This window comes from Salmo salar, chromosome 01 (assembly GCF_965601325.2).
Source record: "Salmo salar chromosome 01, fSalSal1, whole genome shotgun sequence".
Classification (NCBI taxonomy): Eukaryota; Metazoa; Chordata; class Actinopteri; order Salmoniformes; family Salmonidae; genus Salmo; species Salmo salar.
This window is the reverse complement of record NC_138291.1, coordinates 112,918,020-112,939,475: the sequence shown is the minus strand read 5'-3', so window position 1 is coordinate 112,939,475 and position 21,456 is coordinate 112,918,020. Positions and strand designations below refer to the sequence as shown.

The 21,456-nt window shown below is 41.9% G+C and overlaps 1 protein-coding gene across 2 annotated transcripts; it reads left to right on the top strand.

Annotated features, from left to right (window-relative positions):
- The first annotated feature begins 1,218 nt into the window (after positions 1-1,218).
- Positions 1,219-20,426, top strand: LOC106595688 (myosin heavy chain, fast skeletal muscle). Of its 2 annotated transcripts, none has more exons than XR_006756921.2 (41): positions 1,219-1,275; positions 1,767-1,809; positions 1,936-2,163; positions 2,509-2,655; positions 2,867-3,023; positions 3,350-3,377; positions 3,639-3,747; positions 3,862-3,954; positions 4,129-4,189; positions 4,328-4,426; positions 4,955-5,058; positions 5,532-5,670; positions 7,436-7,554; positions 7,722-7,871; positions 7,969-8,139; positions 8,365-8,668; positions 9,215-9,279; positions 9,373-9,460; positions 9,576-9,693; positions 9,888-10,011; positions 10,400-10,536; positions 11,157-11,412; positions 12,067-12,309; positions 12,645-12,821; positions 12,920-13,065; positions 13,255-13,345; positions 13,713-14,102; positions 14,200-14,326; positions 14,493-14,611; positions 14,757-14,953; positions 15,104-15,287; positions 15,424-15,589; positions 15,927-16,051; positions 16,228-16,536; positions 17,468-17,671; positions 17,816-17,941; positions 18,081-18,251; positions 18,707-18,811; positions 18,899-18,994; positions 19,870-20,085; positions 20,308-20,426. XR_006756921.2 is itself a non-coding variant. In XM_045687541.2 (41 exons), exons 3-41 carry the CDS (start codon positions 1,948-1,950, stop codon positions 20,326-20,328), a joined length of 5,814 nt encoding a protein of 1,937 aa, XP_045543497.1. In that variant the 5' UTR covers positions 1,219-1,275; positions 1,767-1,809; positions 1,936-1,947; the 3' UTR covers positions 20,329-20,426. The 2 variants fall into 2 exon arrangements, 1 of the variants encoding a protein (XP_045543497.1); XM_045687541.2 differs by having other exon boundaries at positions 19,870-20,001.
- Positions 20,427-21,456: the final 1,030 nt, after the last annotated feature.

Below are 21,456 nucleotides of genomic sequence, written 5' to 3'. Positions count from 1 at the left end.
ATACAGTATGTTGTGAAATTGTTAGATATTACTTGCTACACTGTCGGAACTAGAAGCACAAGCATTTCGCTACACCAGCAACAACATCTGCTAAACACGTGAACAGTATGTGACCAATGCAATTTGATTTGATTTGTTCAAGCTATCTTTTAGAAAGATATGAAAACTGTATTGTAAAGGATTAATTCAAATGGAATGGAAATGGAAAGGAATTTGTTACTTCATTGTAACTATCCCCTATTCATTTTAAAGCAGTTTTATAGAAGCCAGCTGCTAAACGGTTTACCTCAGAGTGTAATAAAAGTTTGAGCCTGCTACATGGCTGTCAGAAATATGAGTGGATAAGATGATTGAAATACTGTACTGATGTTATGTAAACCTTAAGAATCCTCCTGGACCGTTTTAGACAACTGAAATGTGAGATGATTAAAAGCTCCTGCAGCATCTTCAATAAATCAAACTGTAGAGATAATAACTACACAGTTGATTTAACACTTTTATGAGCTGTAATTGAAAGCCAAAATGTTTCTGTTGTAGCTTTTAAATATTTTTATTTAACTAGGCAAGTCAGTTAAGAACAAATTCTTATTTCCAATGACAGCTTAGGAACAGTGGGTTAACTGCCTTGTTCAGGGGCAGAATGACAGATTTTTACCTTGTCAGCTCAGGGATTCAATCTAGCAACCGTTGAGTTACTAGTCCAAGGTTCTAACCACTAGGCTACCTGCCACCACAACTTTTAAATATGTTTTTATATGATAGATCACAAGTATGAGGTGATTGAGGAGACAGTTCAGATTTGTTTACAAGCAAAATATATAAAAAATAGGTAAAAATACACATTAAGTTGTTGATAAAGATGAATGTAACTAAAATTGATTTAAATAAGGTGAGATTATTCTGAAATGTTTTTAGTGGTAATGGGTTAACAGGAACTACATTACAGTATTTGAGGGGCAATGGTAGAAACATTGGAGTCAATCTGATAACTCAAACTTTTGATACTATCATAATTATTAGTAATGACATCTCTTATTGATGTTAACTCAATTCAATTTAGAGACAAATATTACATATAAAAGTAATGTAATGAGAGTGTGGTTCTCCTGCAAGTTGGTGGCGCTAGTGAGACACAGAAATACAGAGGTCTCTCATCCAATCTATTTCCTTTACCAGAGCGGTCCATAATTAACTTTTGCTTGGTTGACAGTTTCAACCAGATATAAGCAGGCTGAGACCCCAGCATCCATAAGTCAGATACCTTCCTTCTCTGTGGTAAGACTCTCCACCTCCTCAGATGTTTACATTTGTGTCATCTTAGCACTCAGCATGTGAGGCAGTAGCTAACTGCGCTGTTTCAGTTGACTTCTGCAGTTAGTTATTTACATTATTTCTGCATTGTCCGATTTTACAACATGCAATCAACTGACTTTCATTTAAAATGTTTTTACTTTAAATGTGTTTTACTTGAAATATGTAGCTTTTATTTACAGGCGAAAGTGGTGCTCCTGTTGTTTGTAAATTGAGCGGTTGGTCTATAATGTAACTGTGTTTTCAGGGGTATTTATTTGAATTCTTGACAGAATGTGTAGTTAAGTGAGTTGTCACCAGGAAAATGAAAGTGACCAGTTGCACCTGTAGTTGAATTGTTCAAGGCTGTAATGATTGTGTTGAATTATACCATTCTAAATGTTTTCTACCCCTTCGGGGGTTAAATTATATGGCTTTAGACTTGTGCATATTCACAACACCCTAATGTTTCCCAGGGTCCTCCAAGAAGTACAAATTCATCTGTAGGAGGGGAAAAAGGTGAGACATAGTTTGAGTCTTCATAAGAAAAGTGACAAATGTTCTGTGAGAGAAACCCCTCACAACTCTGACTGTGGAGGAAGCACCACAGAGTCAATCATGTTTCTTGTTTCGTCTCTTTCCTAGTGATCCGTCACCATGAGTACGGACGCGGAGATGCAAATCTACGGCAAGGCTGCCATATACCTCCGTAAGCCTGAGAAGGAGAGGATGGAGGCACAAACTGCACCCTTTGATTCAAAGAACGCCTGCTATGTCGCAGACACCAAGGAGCTTTACCTTAAGGGTTTGGTCACTGCCAGGGCTGAAGGAAAGTGTACTGTGACAGTCACGCATCCGGACGGCACTAAGGAGGTAAGCCTGATTTGAAATGTATTCAAATTCCTCTATGTCTTGAAATGAACATCAGAATGATCAAAACATGTCAATAGACAAAATGAAATCAGTAACAACAGCAGAATATAACCTTCAAACACATACATTTTATCACTGCCGTTTAAAAATAGCATGGCATTTTCTATAGTGACTAGTTAAGAATCACCATGTGTGTCGGTGGTTGATAACAAAGTACTTGGATTAGATGGGGGTATGCAGTTAAAACAGTTATTTTTTGAAGATTGAACTTGTATTTAATGAGCAAATAGAATTCAGTCCTGTCCAGTTTGATCTGTGTATAATCTATATTTCTGACTGTTTCAGGAAGGAAAAGAGTTCAAAGAAGCAGACGTCTACCAGATGAACCCCCCTAAGTACGATAAGATTGAGGACATGGCCATGATGACCTACCTGAATGAAGCCTCTGTGTTGTATAACCTCAAAGAGCGTTATGCAGCATGGATGATCTATGTAAGATAATTGTATAAACATACACACACGTACATGAACATGAGATACACACATACAGTACTACACATAAAGTAATGGTAGAAACCAAAACATACCAATACAGTAGACCTACATTACTATACCATAGTACACCCACATCCTCACATAAATCCAGGTAAATGTCAATCTGATTTTTCTAATCCCCTAATTGAATTTATTCTCTTTCATCCAGACCTACTCTGGGCTGTTCTGTGCCACGGTGAACCCCTACAAGTGGCTTCCTGTGTACGACATGGAGGTTGTTAACGCCTACAGAGGGAAGAAGAGGATGGAGGCTCCACCCCATATCTTCTCCGTCTCTGACAATGCCTTTCAGTTCATGCAGATTGGTATGAGCTCTAATGGATGGATGGGTGGATGGATGGATGGGTGGATGGGTGGGTGGATGGGTGGATGGGTGGATGGGTGGATGGATGGATGGATGGATGGATGGATGGATGGATGGATGGATGGATGGATGGATGGAAGTTATAATATGCTTTAGAGAGGTATCTACTGTTTTCTAGTCTATGTTAGAACAGTTTGCTGGTAAAATCTGATTTCACTGGCCTTGAATGGAAAATGTTCCAAATTAAATCCATGATGATGCTATGAATTCAATAATGTCCCCATAATGTTGCTTGAGTATGATAATCAATATGTTGTTTTGTTACAGACCAGGAGAACCAGTCCGTCCTGATTACGTAAGTTGTTTACTAAAATCTCACTTGAGAAAGGGTTTCTACTGTAATATGTTGTGTCACTTGGGAGTGATGAAAATACATCACATTATGAATGGATTAGGCTATGCATAGGAATGAGTCAATGAGTGGGATATTTGTTAATGATTTACTTATGAAAGAAAACAGGTCAACAGTGTATTTTTCAATGTTATTTCTAAGTGAAAGTCAATCTAACATTCAAACATGTTACTAAAACCCCTGTATCTCTGTCATATTAACCAGTGGAGAATCCGGTGCAGGAAAGACTGTCAACACCAAGCGTGTCATCCAGTACTTTGCCACCATTGCAGTGTCTGGTGCCAAGAAGGAAGCAGAGCCAGGCAAAATGCAGGTAGGCTGTACCTTTCTAACACATTTCAGTTTGGTGGGCTGTGATCAAGCAATCGAGAATAACTAACTTTACTACTTTACCAGTTTCTGAGCAACTTATATTTGTCTCAATCAGGGGTCTCTTGAGGATCAGATCATTGCTGCTAACCCTCTGCTGGAGGCTTACGGTAATGCCAAGACAGTGAGGAACGACAACTCGTCTCGCTTTGTAAGTATGAAGGGCATACTGGGAAAGTGACCTTATATTGGACAAATGTACTTCAGTATTTCCCTTTTGTTGTATCAATAGATGTACAACAAACTAACATTTAAAGGGGTATATCAAAGTCAAATGTTAGATGTATTTAGTGAACCTCTTTCTAACCCCCATGCTCTATTTTAGGGTAAATTCATCAGGATTCACTTCCAAGGTAGCAAACTGGCTAAAGCTGACATTGAGACCTGTGAGTTGATTTTCATTGTTTCTCAATTCTTTACTAAATTCACACAGATTTTCTGGGGAGATAATATTTATCTCATGTTCTTTCTGTCTCTCTCTCTCTCTCTCTCTCTCTGTCAATCTCTCTCTCTTTCTCTCTCAGACCTGCTAGAGAAGTCCAGAGTGTCCTTCCAGCTTCCCGATGAGAGAGGCTACCACATCTTCTTCCAGATGATGACCAATCACAAACCTGAGATTGTTGGTAAGGGAAAGTAGAGTTACAGGATCAATTATTCCCACCCCCATCTGTGGAATTCTTTGTCCACACTATTAATACTATTACAATGAGTACATCCAACGTAACAAGGCATCTAGACATGGGTCAGGTCTTTGGGAAAGATGTATCAAGTAATGCACTGTGATAAGTGTTGTGAATGTATCTTTCAAGGATTTGATGTAATCTATCATACGACATCCAGTGGCCCTTTGGGGTATTTCAGATGATCCCAGGGGTCTGTAATTATCTTTAACCCTCTGTGTGGCATTATCACATGTCAAATATATTAAATAATGTAATACTATAATTTAAAATAGAAAATAGAATGACGAAGCTGTAAAACATTATCCTAGATATAAACCATCAACTTAATGAATACCATTGGTGTTTAATATGAGGGTTTCAGCATGAAATATCATTTATCTATTGGGTAAAGGAGAGAAAGATACTGTAAAGTTAGGACAAAAGAAATCTAAGAGATTTATCTTACAAGACATTCTCTGTTGTCCATAGAAATGTCACTCATCACCACCAACCCCTACGACTTCCCCATGTGCAGCCAGGGTCAGATCACAGTGGCCAGCATCAACGACAAGGAAGAGCTGGATGCCACAGACGTGAGTCAAACAAAGGGTTCATCATATTTTATATATGGAATGGGTAGGACCACCATACACACTGAATGCATATATATGTAATATGACCACCATACACACTGAATGCACTGTTCAATCCCAACTTGGTGGCAGCAGGGAATTTTCATGTATTTTGTTTTGTTTGATTCTAAATGCCTTGTGTTAGTTAGGCATGTGCCTCAGCGAAGTCTTCATACCTTCACACTTCACCTTGAGGCACATACTGAGCATGTAAGACATCCACAAGAGAGTGCCACTAAGTCCCTGTGGAACTGTGTAAAATGTATTTTGTGCTGTCGTCAACTAGTGTTGGCCAAGTGTAATCATGTGGATCTGAGAAGCCAGTCAAATGTATCCATCCCATGTGTTCTGGTGAGAGAACAGAACTGTAGTATAATGTATGTGAGCAAACTACCGTTCAGTTCATCACCGTTGAACTTCCTGTCTACTGCCAGGATGCCATTACTATCCTGGGCTTCACTAATGATGAGAAGGTTAGCATCTACAAGCTGACAGGAGCTGTACTGCACCATGGCAACCTGAAATTCAAGCAGAAGCAGCGTGAGGAGCAGGCTGAGCCAGACGGCACAGAGGGTGAGTCCCAAACATAGATATACAATATGTAGAGCATTATAACCATTCCCAGTCCCGCTCATAGATATACAATATGTAGAGCATTATAACCATTCCCAGTCCCACTCATAGATATACAATATGTAGAGCATTATAACCATTCCCAGTCCCGCTCATAGATATACAATATGTAGAGTATTATAACCATTCCCAGTCCCGCTTATAGATATAGAATATGTAAAGCATTAGTCCCATTCACAGTCCCAAACATAGAAAAACAAAATTTAGACGGCCAGAGCCTCATCAAAGTACGGCAGGAGATCATTTCAGTGAGCAGGCCTTTCTAATAGACCTGGCCCGGGAATCCTGGAAGGATATTGACCTCATTCCATCAGTAGAGGATGCCTGGTTGCTCTTTAAAAGTGCTTTCCTCCCCATCTAAAATAAGCATGCCCCATTCACAAAATGTAGAACTAAGAACAGATTTAGCCCATGGTTCACCCCAGACTTGACTGCCCTTGACCAGCACAAAAACATCCTGTGGCGTTCTGCATTAGCATCAAATAGCCCCTGCGATATGAAACTTTTCAGGGAAGTCAGGAACCAATAGACACAGTCAGTTAGGAAAGCTAAGGCTAGCTATTTCAAACAAAAATTTGCATCCTAATTATTTGCATCCTAATTTGCATCACTAATTCCAAAAAGTTATAGGACACTGTAAAGGCCTTGGAGAATAAGAGCACCTCCTCCCAGCTGCCCACTGTCACCACCGATAAATCTACGATAAACGATCATTTCAATAAGCATTTTTCTACGGCTGGCCATGCTTTCCACCTGGCTACCCCTACCCCGAGCCCTAAAACTAAATGCATGCTCTTCAACCGATTGCTGCCCGCACCCGCCTGCCCGACTAGCATCACTACTCTGGACGGTTCTGTGTGGACAACTACAAAAACCTAGGTGTCTGGCTAGACTGTAAATTCTCCTTCCAGACTCACATTAAGCATCTCCAATCCAAAATTAAATCTAGAATCGGCTTCCTATTTCGCAACAAAGCCTTCTTCACTCATGCTGCCAAACATACCCTCGTAAAACTGACTATCCTACCGATCCTTGACTTCGGAGATGTCATTTACAAAATAGCCTCCAACACTCTACTCAGCAAACTGGATGTAGTCTATCACAGTGTTATCCGTTTTGTCACCAAAGCCCCTTATACTACCCAGCACCGCGACCTGTATGCTCTCGTTGGCTGGCCCTCGCTACATATTCGTCGCCAAACCCACTGGCTCCAGGTCATCTATAAGTCTTTGCTAGGTAAAGCCCCGCCTTATCTCAGCTCACTGGTCACCATAGCAACACCCACCCGTAGCACACGCTCCAACAGGTATATTTCACTGGTCACCCCCAAAGCCAATTCCTCCTTTTGCCACCTTTCATTCCAGTTCTCTGCTGCCAATGACTGGAACGAATTGCAAAAATCACTGAAGCTGGAGACTCTTATCTCCATCTCTAACTTTAAGCATCAGCTGTCAGAGCAGCTTAACGATCACTGTACCTGTACACAGCCAATCTGTAAATAGCACACCCAACTACCTCATCCCCATATTGTTATTTATCTTCTTGCTCCTTTGCACCCCAGTATCTCTACTTGATTTAAAATGATGGAAGTGAGTTAAAATCAAAACCTAACCCACAAAAACTTGGCCAAACCCTTTGGTCAGTGTGACATCAGAATCAAGTGATCTTGTGTTTCTGAGTCTGTTGATGTTGGTTCTCTCTCCAGTGGCTGATAAAATCGGCTACCTGCTGGGCCTGAACTCAGCTGAGATGCTGAAGGCTCTGTGCTACCCCAGAGTGAAGGTCGGCAACGAGTATGTGACCAAGGGACAAACTGTACCTCAGGTACGATGGCCAAACACGGCATCTACCATTTTCTGAGCACCAGAAATATTTTGGGGCGAGTGCATTGCTTGTTTTGAATAGTGATGTTGTTTTCCCCAAGCTCTTTTCACCTTATCACTAGACATGGTCAATATCTCATGTATTCATTTGAGGTATTATCATTGCAGGTTAATAACTCAGTCTCGGCTCTGGCCAAGTCCATCTATGAGAGGATGTTCTTGTGGATGGTCATCCGTATCAACGAGATGTTGGACACCAAGAATCCAAGGCAGTTCTATATCGGTGTGCTCGACATTGCCGGGTTTGAGATCTTTGATGTGAGTCTGAGACCAGAACAAGACAATTAGTTGTGATTGAGAGGGATTACAGCCTTGTATGATGATAAAATGATCCCTTCTGAAATTCCATCAACAGTACAACAGCATGGAGCAGCTGTGCATCAACTTCACCAATGAGAAACTGCAACAGTTTTTCAACCACACCATGTTCGTCCTGGAACAAGAGGAGTACAAGAAGGAGGGAATTGTCTGGGCCTTCATTGACTTCGGCATGGACTTGGCTGCCTGCATTGAGCTTATTGAGAAGGTAAAGTGTCTGTCAGGATTATAATGGACCTCAACAGCAAAGCTCAAATGGAGTGGTGTGAGATATTATCACATGGTACAACGTATCTGACTGTTGAGAACTCAAAATGTTTCCTATTATGGGCCCCTAAATGAAGATACTCTGATAATAGCTTGTTTGCTAAAAGAATAAATGTGATCCTAAATGTAAATATCACTAATTTGATGTGCATCTCTTTTCGTAAAGCCATTGGGCATCTTCTCCATCCTTGAAGAGGAGTGCATGTTCCCCAAGGCTTCAGACACTTCCTTCAAGAACAAGCTGTATGACCAGCATCTTGGCAAAAACAAGGCGTTTGAGAAGCCCAAGCCTGCCAAAGGCAAGGCAGAGGCCCACTTCTCCCTGGTTCACTACGCCGGCACTGTGGACTACAACATCACTGGCTGGCTGGAGAAGAACAAGGATCCTCTGAACGACTCAGTTCTTCAGCTGTACGGGAAGTCCTCAGTCAAACTGATGGCTACCCTGTATGTCGCTGCCCCACCTGAGGGTAAGACTAGCAGCACATCAAAAGATTTCATGAAGAACTAGTTACAACTCAGTCCCATTTTATTTAAAGGGTCAGTCTGCAGTTGCTACATCCATTTGTGGACTTAGTAAGATATGTACCCATTCATTCTTGAAGGAAAAAACTTTCTTGAAGAACATCAGCTTAGTTCAGCCGTTGTACCCCATTAGAACCCAAAATATGAGCTTGTTTTACTCCAATGTTTGTAAACAAAGTAAAGGGAAACAAGATGTTCAGTTCTTTAATTCATAGCTCTGTCAATGAATTTGAGTGGTTACATTTCTCCAGACCATCTCCCAGTTTTTATTGAAACAGGGGCAGGGAGAATGCTTTTTTACTGTTTCAACTGCTGATGGCTGCTTTAGAGTCTTTAAATGTATCATGATTTCTCTGGGTGATTTACTGGATAATTTACTCATACAATAGGTGTTATTTTACACAATCTCATTGGCAGCATTTGCATTAAGATACGTGTGAAGTTAACCTGAGATTCTCTCATTTATATTGAACTTTTCTCCATTACAACAGATACAACCAAGAAAGGAGGCAAGAAGAAGGGTGGTTCCATGCAGACTGTGTCCTCCCAGTTCAGGGTGAGCTTTTAAAATGTGGATATTCAGTCCTTCAAAAGGTGTACTGATAATCAGAAATGATTTCTGAGAACATGGTTTGTAACCCTCTTACAGGAGAACTTGGGCAAGCTGATGACCAACTTGAGGAGCACTCATCCTCACTTTGTACGCTGCCTGATCCCCAACGAGTCAAAGACTCCAGGTACAATAGATGTTGAGTTAAATATGACATCTTGTCAGTACCGTATCAGTAACATTAACAAACCAATCTTGAACCTGTTTATGAGTATTTAAAGAAACTTGGTTTGTGTTACCAGGTCTGATGGAGAACTTCCTGGTTATCCACCAGCTCAGGTGTAATGGTGTTCTGGAGGGTATCAGGATCTGCAGAAAGGGCTTCCCCAGCAGAATAATCTATGCTGACTTCAAGCAGAGGTACACACACACACACACACACACACACACACACACACACACACACACACACACACACACACACACACACACACACACACACACACACACACACGAGAAATATCTTCTCTAAGGGTTATCCCAACATCAGAATAGCCTTCTTATTTTACGTAATATAACCAACCTATTACAACTTGACATTTCTCCTGATTCAGGTACAAAGTACTGAATGCCAGTGTCATCCCTGAGGGCCAGTTCATGGACAACAAGAAGGCTTCTGAGAAGCTGCTTGGGTCCATTGATGTGAATCACGAGGACTACAAGTTTGGACACACCAAGGTTAGTCAAATACCCCCCAGCAAAAGCTAACAATAAAACACAACTTCAATGATAATGTAAACTCTAACCATTCAACGTCTCTCCAGTTGATCTATCCATCTTTTTATTATTTCTTAAAAACGTGAAGAAACATTGTACTCAATTAATTATCTTGTGCTTTATGTCAGAATGGTATGTCTGCAGTTATCTATGTCAGTGTACATTATTAATCTACAACTATACAATAACCTACAACTCATAAACAACCTATCCCATGGTTTGTTTGTAAGGATTACAATGTTTATGTTGTTCAAATCAATCTAGTGGTTTGGTTCCTCTCTTTTGATTCACCCTTTCTATCTGTTACCACCTGACTGGTTCCATAATTGACCATGTCAACCTGTGTCAGGTGTTCTTCAAAGCCGGTCTGCTGGGTGTCCTGGAGGAGATGAGAGATGAGAAGCTGGCCTCTCTGGTCGGCATGGTCCAGGCTCTCAGCCGTGGATTCCTCATGAGGAGAGAGTTCACCAAGATGATGGAGAGGAGGTGAGGAAGAGTAGACATCTTGGGAAACAATTCTGTCAACCACCTGTATTTAATGTATAATGATTACATAGTGAATATGCTGTGAGTTGTTCAGGATGAGAAAGTACATGTTATAATATTCTATTAAAGCAGCAGTTTGGGATTTAGCAAGCTGTTCAATTGTTATTTAAATAAGTAATATTTACCCATTCATTCTGGAATAATATGAAATGCCTCATGATCTTAACATTACCTGTCAGTCCTTTCATCTAGAGCGCTGTATATAAGTTTAAGAGGGATTATATTTCCCTAGCCCCATTCCTCAGCTGTATTCAAAAAGTGGTGGGGTCTCCGTTTTGTTATTCTTCGAATCGCAGAATGTAGCTTTAAAGAAGTCATCCAGTGATTAAAAAAAAACACTTTTCCAGTTAAGGAATACTGGGAATGCCCTACTCCTTGAAGTTTGTGTCTAAAAAACACTATTTTCCTCAAAACATATATTTTTACCCTTTAGTGTGTGTACTTTACTGTATTTATACTTGGGATATCACTTTCACACTGGATACGTTTTTTTTTAAAACACTGGAGAAGATCTTTAAGCATGTCACTCACCATGTCACTCTATCCTTTCTGTGGACCAGAGATTCCATCTTCTCCATCCAGTACAACATCCGTTCATTCATGAATGTGAAAACCTGGCCATGGATGAAGTTGTACTTCAAGATCAAGCCTCTGCTGCAGAGCGCTGAGACTGAGAAGGAGCTGGCCAACATGAAGGAGAACTATGAGAAGATGACGTCGGACCTGGCCAAGGCTCTGGCCAAGAAGAAGGAGTTGGAGGAGAAGATGGTGGCCATGGTGCAGGAGAAGAATGACCTGGCGCTTCAAGTCGCATCTGTGAGTGAGCAAGAGCCCTCATCAGAGCACATTTAGACACACAAGTACACAGACACAATCGCACACACATCTGCACGTATCAACAATAATTGAATAGGATGGCCTTGACTAGAATACAGTATATACATTTGAAGTGGGCAAAACAGTGTTCCATGTCTATGTACATAGGGCAGCAGCCTCTAAGGTGACTAGAATACAGTATATACTGTACATATGAAGTAGGTAAAACTATATGTTCCCCCCAAGACTTGGGGAACATGCACTCCTCTTCAAGGATGGAATCAGTGGCCACTTTAATAATCAAACACTGGTCCAAGTTTCTGTATATATAGGGCAGCAGCCTCTAAGGTGCAGGGTTGAGTAACCGGGTGGTAGTCGGCTAGTGATGACTATTTAACAGTCTGATGGCCGTGAGATAGAAGCTGTTTTTCAGTCTCTCGGTCCCAGATTTGACACACCTGTACTGACCTCGCCTTCTGGATGATAGCGGGGTGAACAGGCGGTTGAAGTCCTTGATGATCTTTTTGGCCTGTGATATATATTTAGATATGTCATGCATTTAAATTGATTTGCTCTGACTTATTTGACTAAATGAAGTCTATATTTTGATACACAAAGTGAGGCTACAGATTCTTTCTCCTGTTCTGAAACCAGGATTCAGAGAATCTGAACGATGCTGAGGAAAGGTGTGAGGGGCTCATCAAGAGCAAGATCCAGCTGGAGGCCAAACTCAAAGAGACGACTGAGAGGCTGGAGGATGAGGAGGAGATGAATGCTGAGTTGACTGCCAAGAAGAGGAAGCTGGAGGATGAGTGCTCTGAGCTGAAGAAGGACATTGATGACCTGGAGCTCACCTTGGCCAAAGTGGAGAAGGAGAAGCACGCCACTGAAAACAAGGTCTGGTAGACAGTCTAACCAAACAATAATCCAAAGAACAATCAACTCAAAACATGGCTCAACAGAATTGGAATTAAAGGCTTTTTGTGGGTGCAGGAAAAAAAGAAAGAAAAAAAATAGTGGATTTTCAGTTGTGGTGTACTCCCCACAATCATTTCATGTTCTGCTCCCCCCTCGTTTATGATTTCCATTCAGTACACTGGCATGGAGTACAGTGCCATCTAGTGTTGAATCTATAGTACAGAACTTGTTGACACATTTCTATTATACATTTAACTAATTCTCCCATTTATGTTGAAGTGACCAAAGACTACATTTGTTGTGGCCGTTTTCAGGTTAAAAACCTGACAGAGGAGATGGCGTCTATGGATGAGAGTGTTGCCAAGCTGACCAAGGAGAAGAAAGCCCTCCAAGAGGCCCACCAGCAGACACTGGATGACCTGCAGGCAGAGGAGGACAAAGTCAACACTCTGACCAAGGCCAAGACCAAGCTGGAACAGCAAGTGGACGACGTGAGTGGAGTTTGACATTTTGGACATGATAGAATGTAAGATGATATTATCTACAGTTGTTTAGATTTGACCAATATATGTGTGTTTTTATCTTGTAGCTTGAGGGTTCTCTGGAGCAAGAGAAGAAGCTCCGTATGGACCTTGAGAGAGCCAAGAGAAAGCTGGAAGGAGATCTGAAACTGGCCCAGGAGTCCATAATGGACCTGGAGAATGACAAGCAGCAGTCTGATGAGAAAATCAAGAAGTAAACACAAATAAATTACTACAGTGTTCCCTGCCATCTTGATCAACATAATGGTTCTTCTTGGCTCATTCTTGTAATTATGAATTAGACTGTATGTGATTCTTACAAGCAAAGTGAATGGTAATATAGGCTCCCTTTACACTGTCTAACCTAAACAAACTTTGTAATCAACGTGTTTGTATTTGTTAGGAAGGAGTTTGAGACCACCCAGCTCCTCAGCAAGATAGAGGATGAGCAGTCTCTGGGAGCTCAGCTGCAGAAGAAGATCAAGGAACTGCAGGTACAGTACAGGATCTAAAGTCCAGTACAGGAAAATAACTGACACATTCTTCTGGTAGCACATATTCTTTCTGGTGGATTCCGATGGCTCAGTAAGATGGAAGATGGTGCTTCTTGCTGGTGCTTCTTTCTATGTAAAGATGTTGCTTCTTACCGTTGTTAGTTTGGTTCCTGCATGGGACACTGTCTAATGGGACACTGTCTAATGGGACACTGTCAAATGAATATAGTAAATATGTTAGTGTAACTGGCTATGTAATAACACATTTATACTAAATATACAGTACATACTATTATTATGTAGTGAGGTTCAAATGTTTCAACTGTATTGTAGTGTTCATTCCCCCTGCTCCTACCCCCTGTTCTAGGCCCGTATTGAGGAGCTGGAGGAGGAAATTGAGGCTGAGCGTGCTGCCAGGGCTAAGGTTGAGAAGCAGAGGGCCGATCTCTCCAGGGAACTTGAGGAGATCAGCGAGAGACTGGAGGAGGCCGGAGGCGCCACTGCTGCTCAGATTGAGATGAACAAGAAGCGCGAGGCTGAGTTCCAGAAGCTGCGTCGTGATCTTGAAGAGTCCACCCTGCAGCATGAGGCCACAGCCGCTGCTCTGCGCAAGAAGCAGGCCGACAGTGTGGCTGAGCTCGGGGAGCAGATCGACAACCTGCAGCGCGTCAAACAGAAGCTGGAGAAGGAGAAGAGTGAATACAAGATGGAGATTGATGACCTCTCCAGCAACATGGAGGCTGTCGCCAAGGCTAAGGTGAGTAGTGAAGTTTTGGTCAAGCAGTGTTGAGGAGGGTCAACTACATTACCATTCAATAAACTGAAGTTGACAGTCCCATATGTTTCACTAACAGGGCAATCTGGAGAAGATGTGCCGTACTCTTGAGGACCAGCTGAGTGAGATCAAGACTAAGAATGATGAGAATGCTCGCCAGGTCAACGACATCAGCGGACAGAGGGCCAGACTCCTGACAGAAAATGGTACCATCAACAATGAACAACAAACCAATATAGTTCACCTCAGTAGTACACAATAACATGTTGAGGGCTGTAAATTCAGTCTACATAGTTTCTGCCCTATGATACCTCAAAATACAATTTCAATCTTGGAGAGTCCCCATAACAAGATGTCCCTCTCTTCCTGCAGGTGAGTTTGGCCGCCAGCTGGAGGAGAAGGAAGCCCTGGTGTCTCAACTGACCAGAGGCAAACAAGCCTTCACCCAGCAGGTGGAGGAGCTGAAGAGACAGATTGAGGAGGAGGTCAAGGTAAGGGACCCAAAATGGATACCACCTGCCACAGTTTAGAGCTTTCTCTACATATAGACTTTCTACGCCACCCTCAGAGACTTCTACTGTCATTTGTTTTACTCTCCCTCTCTAATCTCTCTTTGTCTTTGTTTTTCTCTCACAGGCTAAAAATGCACTGGCCCATGGTGTCCAGTCTGCCCGCCATGACTGTGACCTCCTGAGAGAGCAGTTTGAAGAGGAGCAGGAGGCCAAGGCAGAGCTGCAACGCGGCATGTCCAAGGCCAACAGTGAGGTGGCTCAGTGGAGGACTAAGTATGAAACTGATGCCATCCAACGCACAGAGGAGCTGGAGGAGGCCAAGTGAGTTGCACGCAATAGCAAAAACTCAAATAAACGGTGTGGATGGTGAGGGTGGTAGTGGGATCTGAGAAAATGTTACTTCAATATGTAGTGCAACATTTGTTTCACAACAAATGACTCACCATAACACCACCCTCTGATTTTCAACAGGAAGAAGCTGGCCCAGCGTCTGCAGGAGGCTGAGGAGACCATTGAGGCGACCAACTCAAAGTGTGCCTCCCTGGAGAAGACCAAGCAGAGACTGCAGGGAGAGGTGGAGGACCTCATGATTGACGTTGAGAGAGCCAACGCCATGGCCGCCAACCTTGACAAGAAGCAGAGGAACTTTGACAAGGTGAACATTTATGAACCTCACTCTAGGGTGATATTTCCTGTCTGCTATTTGATCAGTTGTAGTACAATTGTAGCATATTTCTGATTCAAAACTCTCTATCAATGAGTTGTAATGAAAGTCCCATGGATTTCCCCAGGTTCTGGCAGAGTGGAAGCAGAAGTATGAGGAGGGCCAGGCTGAGCTGGAAGGAGCTCAGAAGGAGGCTCGCTCAATGAGCACTGAACTATTCAAGATGAAGAACTCCTACGAGGAGGCTCTGGATCATCTGGAGACTCTGAAGAGAGAGAACAAGAACCTGCAACGTGAGCATTTGCCAGCAGTTATTTTTGCCTGATGTTTGACCAGTGTTTGAAAATGGAATCAACTGAAATCATCAACATTATATCAAAATTACTATTACACAATCTCAGAATGTTCATGTAAAGTTTAAAATATATTGTTTTGGAACTTGTAATTGGTATTCCTTTGAACAAACCAATGATGTGTGTGGGGGGGGGAGGGGACAATTAGATTTGCAAGACAGTATGAAGTGCTGTTCATTAATGAACTGTTATTATGATTCATTATAAACTTTAGTGCATTGGTGATATCCACTGAAAATCTCCCAAGACTAAACAGCTCCTGTGTTTGTGTGTGCAGAGGAGATCTCTGACCTGACTGAGCAGATCGGAGAGACTGGCAAGAGCATCCATGAGCTGGAGAAGGCCAAGAAGACCGTGGAGACAGAGAAGTCTGAGATCCAGACCGCTCTGGAGGAGGCTGAGGTACAAACTACAGCTGTTTGATAGGAAAAGCAGTGTTACACTTGCCAATACCAACTACAATCCAATGCTTCCTGTATTGGTGTTTATTGTCGTCATATACACAATATTTAAATCCTTTTGATTTACACATCCAAACATATTGAGCACAATTCGCTTGACTGCTTCTCTTTGTCCAGGGCACACTGGAGCACGAGGAATCCAAGATTCTGCGTGTGCAGCTGGAGCTGAACCAGATCAAGGGTGAGGTGGACCGGAAGCTGGCTGAGAAAGACGAGGAGATGGAGCAGATCAAGAGGAACAGCCAGAGGGTGGTTGACTCCATGCAGAGCACCCTGGACTCTGAGGTCAGGAGCAGGAATGACGCCCTGAGGGTTAAGAAGAAGATGGAGGGAGACCTGAATGAGATGGAGATCCAGCTGAGCCATGCCAACAGGCAGGCCGCTGAGGCCCAGAAACAGCTGAGGAACGTCCAGGGACAGCTCAAGGTAAAGGAACTTGGACATCAGGCTCAAAAACCTGAACATGGGGAGGGATTTGTTTTGTGAATCAGTAGAAAAGAATAGAACAGAAGAATGTAATAGAGTGGACTAATATACTGTACACTCTTAGAAGTAAAGGTGCCTGGAAGAACCTTTTGGGTTGCTGCATCGGCAGAACCTTTCCAGTTGAAAAAGGTTCTTAGAGGAACCCCTCTGGGACCGGAACCTTTTTGTGATTGGAGCGGTTACATTTTGAACATATTTAATAATATATTATAGAGGTGGCAGCCTATCAGATTGGAGACGTGGCTTATTGGAGGGTTATTTTTTTGTCATCCGTTAGCAAAAATGTAATTCCTGTATATTGCAAATTAAAATGTTTATTGAATATTTATGCATATTGAAATATTCTAATATAATCATTATTTAATTGCTGATGACATACAATAGGAAGGTTGTAAATAGTCCAACTTTGGGATTTGCTCTTGAGGAATTCGTACACCTCCACTGGCCTCATTGAAACAACAAAACTGTCAGTGTTCAACCTTAACATGTGATGACAATACAAAATAACAGATTAACATGAATACAATTTACTCTAACAGGTGGCCTCAAAACAATCTATCTTAAAGCCATGCCCCTACTAAGCCTTGCCTCCACTCCAGGGATCCTCCATGAACCCGTTGCTACATTGAACCATTAAAGGTTTATCCAAGAACCCCTCAACTAACCAAATGTGAAAATATGAACCATTGACTAGCAATGGTTCCTTGAGGAACTCTAGGGGTTCCTTGAGGATCTCCAGGGTTCCTTGAGTCAACACTAATTCTAAGAGTATAGAAAGGTAGGGATATTAGGAACATTTATACCCATTAACATTTATCTCACCGATCGTATCGCTCTACTTCCACAATTCCTAATTCATTGTGAACCCCAGGATGCCCAATTGCACCTTGATGATGCCGTCCGTGCCGCAGAGGATATGAAGGAGCAGGCAGCCATGGTGGAGCGCAGAAACGGTCTGATGATGGCTGAAATCGAGGAGCTGAGAGTTGCTCTGGAGCAGACAGAGAGAGGCCGCAAAGTTGCTGAGACTGAGCTTGTGGACGCCAGCGAGCGTGTCGGACTGCTGCACTCCCAGGTACGGATCAAAAGCCATTTCTAATGAAACTCAACCAAGCATACTGTTTACACACATATAGAATTCAACAGTGCTTGCTTTTAGATTTTCATAATTTCAACCTTCTCTTGAGAGTCAAACTAATCGCCTTGTTTCCTCCTTCAGAACACCAGCCTTGCAAACACCAAGAAGAAGCTGGAGACTGACCTGGTTCAGGTGCAGGGAGAGGTGGACGACATTGTCCAGGAGGCTAGGAACGCAGAGGAGAAGGCCAAGAAAGCCATCACTGACGTGAGTCCTTGAATTCCGTGAACTATATTTGTCCCCAAGGCCCAGTGGTAGCTGGGCTGGTTTAACCACACCAAAGATCTCAAAGGAGCTTTATGATTGGTGCCAGTTGGTGCATAAATTAACCTAACTACCATTCCAGGCGGCCATGATGGCTGAGGAGCTGAAGAAGGAGCAGGACACCAGCTCTCACCTGGAGAGGATGAAGAAGAACCTGGAGGTCACAGTCAAGGACCTGCAGCACCGCCTGGATGAGGCTGAGAATCTGGCCATGAAGGGAGGCAAGAAGCAGCTCCAGAAACTGGAGTCCAGGGTGAGTTAACAGCAGGGTGGATTGAAAAACAGATTGCTGGAAATGTATTTGATCATATAAAAATACACAGGGTCATTGTGTAATGGCTTTTTCTCTTAATAACCCACCTACATCATGTAAAGTAGTTGTTTTCATTATAGACCCCTTTAATTAAAATCGTAAAAGTACATAGGACTTCCCATGTGGCTCATTTGGTAGAGCATGGTGTTTACAACGCCAGGGTTGTGGTTTCGATTCCCAAGGCGGGACCAGTATGGAGAAAAAATGTATGAAATGTATGCATTCACTACTTTAAGTCGCTCTGGATAAGAGTGTCTGCTAAATGACTAAAATGCAAATGTAGGAGCAGACAACACTTCTTGACCAGTAGAAGAACATTACTCTGTTTTATAAAGATTTGTTACATCTGACTTCACCACCACACATAAATGCCTACGTTTATTTTTTTCACAAAGGTGCGTGAGCTTGAGACTGAGGTGGAGGCCGAGCAGAGAAGAGGTGTAGACGCGGTCAAGGGAGTCCGCAAGTATGAGCGCAGAGTCAAGGAGCTCACTTACCAGGTAAGAGAATTGCATTCTTCACACACTAAAGCACACTGGTTTGTGTGTTGAACTATGGACTATTGATTCTTCTAACTTCTCCCACAGACTGAGGAGGATAAGAAGAACGTTGGCAGACTTCAGGACCTGGTAGATAAGCTGCAGATGAAAGTGAAGGCCTACAAGAGGCAGGCTGAGGAAGCGGTGAGTCACAGACTTAGTCAAAACCTCTGAAAGCTTACATTCCCTAGTAGACATTACAAAACTTAATGTCTAGACAGTTTAAGTGTTGCTACTGCAATCAGTCAACATTGACTCAATTGATATTGCAAGTAAAGTGATATGTAATTCCTATTGGAATCGAGACAGAGTTAGGAAAGTTCGATTTTTTTAAACTGCATTCAGAATGACTATCAGGGTTAGGAAAGTTAATAACATGACCACCTAGACCAATACATCTTATAAATGATTGAATTGGTTTAGAAAGAACTGTTATTCATCTTTGTGTAAAATAAGATGAATCAGTCAATGTACAAAAACACAGGTATTATAAACAACCCAAAACATTCACTAGAGCATAATGGGAAATATGATAATAATGGGCGTGGTTTAGTGTAAAACAATAACTGGGGTTTTTAACAGCAACACTGGGTGTTTGTTTATACCACTGAGTGTTAATTTCACTCTTACAGAGTGAATTTTACTCCTGAATCAACACTTTAAATGTTACACTGAAAAATCAACACTGGCCAATTTCCTGTTTATGCCTATGTGTTATCAATTTAAAGGAGAGGGGGTTGAATATTATTTAGCTTTGTGCCGTGGGCTCGTCTGGTGGTAGTGCTGACTCTCCTGGATCACATGGCCCTGGAAGCAGCAGTATGATCCTCTGTTTCACCACTCACTTTCTCTGCTATATCACCTATCTCCCTATATATACTGTACAATGCTATTCTAAATCTGTCAATAAAAAAAACCCAGTTATTAAAATACCTTTAAAAAATATATATTAATTTGCTACCTGAAGCTTCAAACTTTCAATACTGATGTTAGGCTCTCCCTCTCTTTTCCTCACCCAGGAGGAGGCATCCAACCAGCACATGTCTAAGTTCCGGAAGGTTCAGAATGAGCTGGAGGAGGCTGAGGAGCGTGCTGACATTGCTGAGACTCAGGTCAACAAGCTCAGAGCCAAGAGCCGCGACAGCGGAAAGGTACAGAACTGCTGCTAAACCTACACCTGACTGATGTTCAAACAGGACCACATCAACACCACCTATGATTCATTTTTCACAGAGGTCAATACTGACCTTTTACAATCACTCAAATGTATTTAGGATCTCTGAGATCAAATTCTCAGGACAGGGTAAATACATGTTTTTAATAAAAGGATATAATCAAAAATCAAGCTGAGCACTGAGTCTTAAATGCTTGATCCATTCTGTTATTTCCAAGTGTTGATATATTTATCATGTTCATTATTAATACTGATCCATTCTGTTATTTATTTCTTCTTACAGGGAAAAGAAGCTGCTGAATAAACAAGACCAAAGTCTTATCGATTTCCTGTGTTTCATAAAATATGATTTTCATGGTGAAATGTTGATCATTGATTAAAAATATATAAGCCTACATACAATTCCTTTGTGACTGTGGACTTTTTACTCAGAAAACAGGACTTTGCATTTTTTTATTGAATGTTGAAACATACAATCTACTTGCAGTGAAACTGCTCAAAATCTACATCACATTCAGTCATTTAACCTCTTATGGCTAGGGGGCAGTATTTTCACGTATTAAAACTGTTTGAATGGTGTCTGTGTATAACAGAACTCAAATGGCAGGTCAAAACCTGAGAGATTCCTTTACAGGAAGTGGCCTGTCTGACCATTTCTGGAACTTCTTTGCCATCTCTATCTTTTACTAAGGATCTCTGCTCTAACGTGACAGTTCCTACGTCGTCCATAGGCGCTCAGAGCCCGGGAAAAACCTGAATGTTGTCATCCCAGCCCCAGGCTGAAACACATTATCGCCTTTCTCAAGTGGCCGATCAAGGGACTCTGGGCTTAGGCGCGTGACCTGGCCACCCCCGTCTTTGTGATTTTTTCCTCTGTTTGCCGAAAAGGAGATTCCCGGTCGGAATATTATCGCTTTTCTACGAGAAAAATGGCATAAAAATTGATTTTAAACAGTGGTTGACATGCTTCGAAGTACGGTAATGGAATATTTAGAATTTTTTTGTCACGAATTGCGCCATGCGCGCGACCCTTCTTTACCATTTCGGATAGTGTCTGGAACGCACGAACAAAACGCCGCTATTCGGATATAACGATGGATTATTTTGGACCAAACCAACATTTGTTATTGAAGTAGCAGTCCTGGGAGTGCATTCTGACGAAGACAACAAAGGTAATGAAACTTTTGTAATAGTAAATCGGAGTTTGATCAGGGCTAAACTTGGTCAGTGTCTAAATGGCTAGCCGTGATGGCTGGGCTATGTTCTTAGAATATTGCAAAATGTGCTTTCACCGAAAAGCTATTTTAAAATCGGACATATCGAGTGCATAGAGGAGTTCTGTATCTATAATTCTTAAAATAATTGTTATGTTTTTTGTGAACGTTTATCGTGAGTAATTTAGTAAATTCACCGGATGTTTGCGGGGGGTATG

Coding starts and splice junctions, on each gene's coding strand:
- LOC106595688 (XM_045687541.2), top strand. CDS start 1,948: ATGAGTACGGACGCGGAGATGCAAATCTACGGCAAGGCTGCCATATAC. Junction 4,427..4,954: donor TCACAAACCTGAGATTGTTG/GTAAGGGAAAGT, acceptor TGTTGTCCATAG/AAATGTCACTCATCACCACC. Junction 13,346..13,712: donor AGAAGATCAAGGAACTGCAG/GTACAGTACAGG, acceptor CCCCTGTTCTAG/GCCCGTATTGAGGAGCTGGA.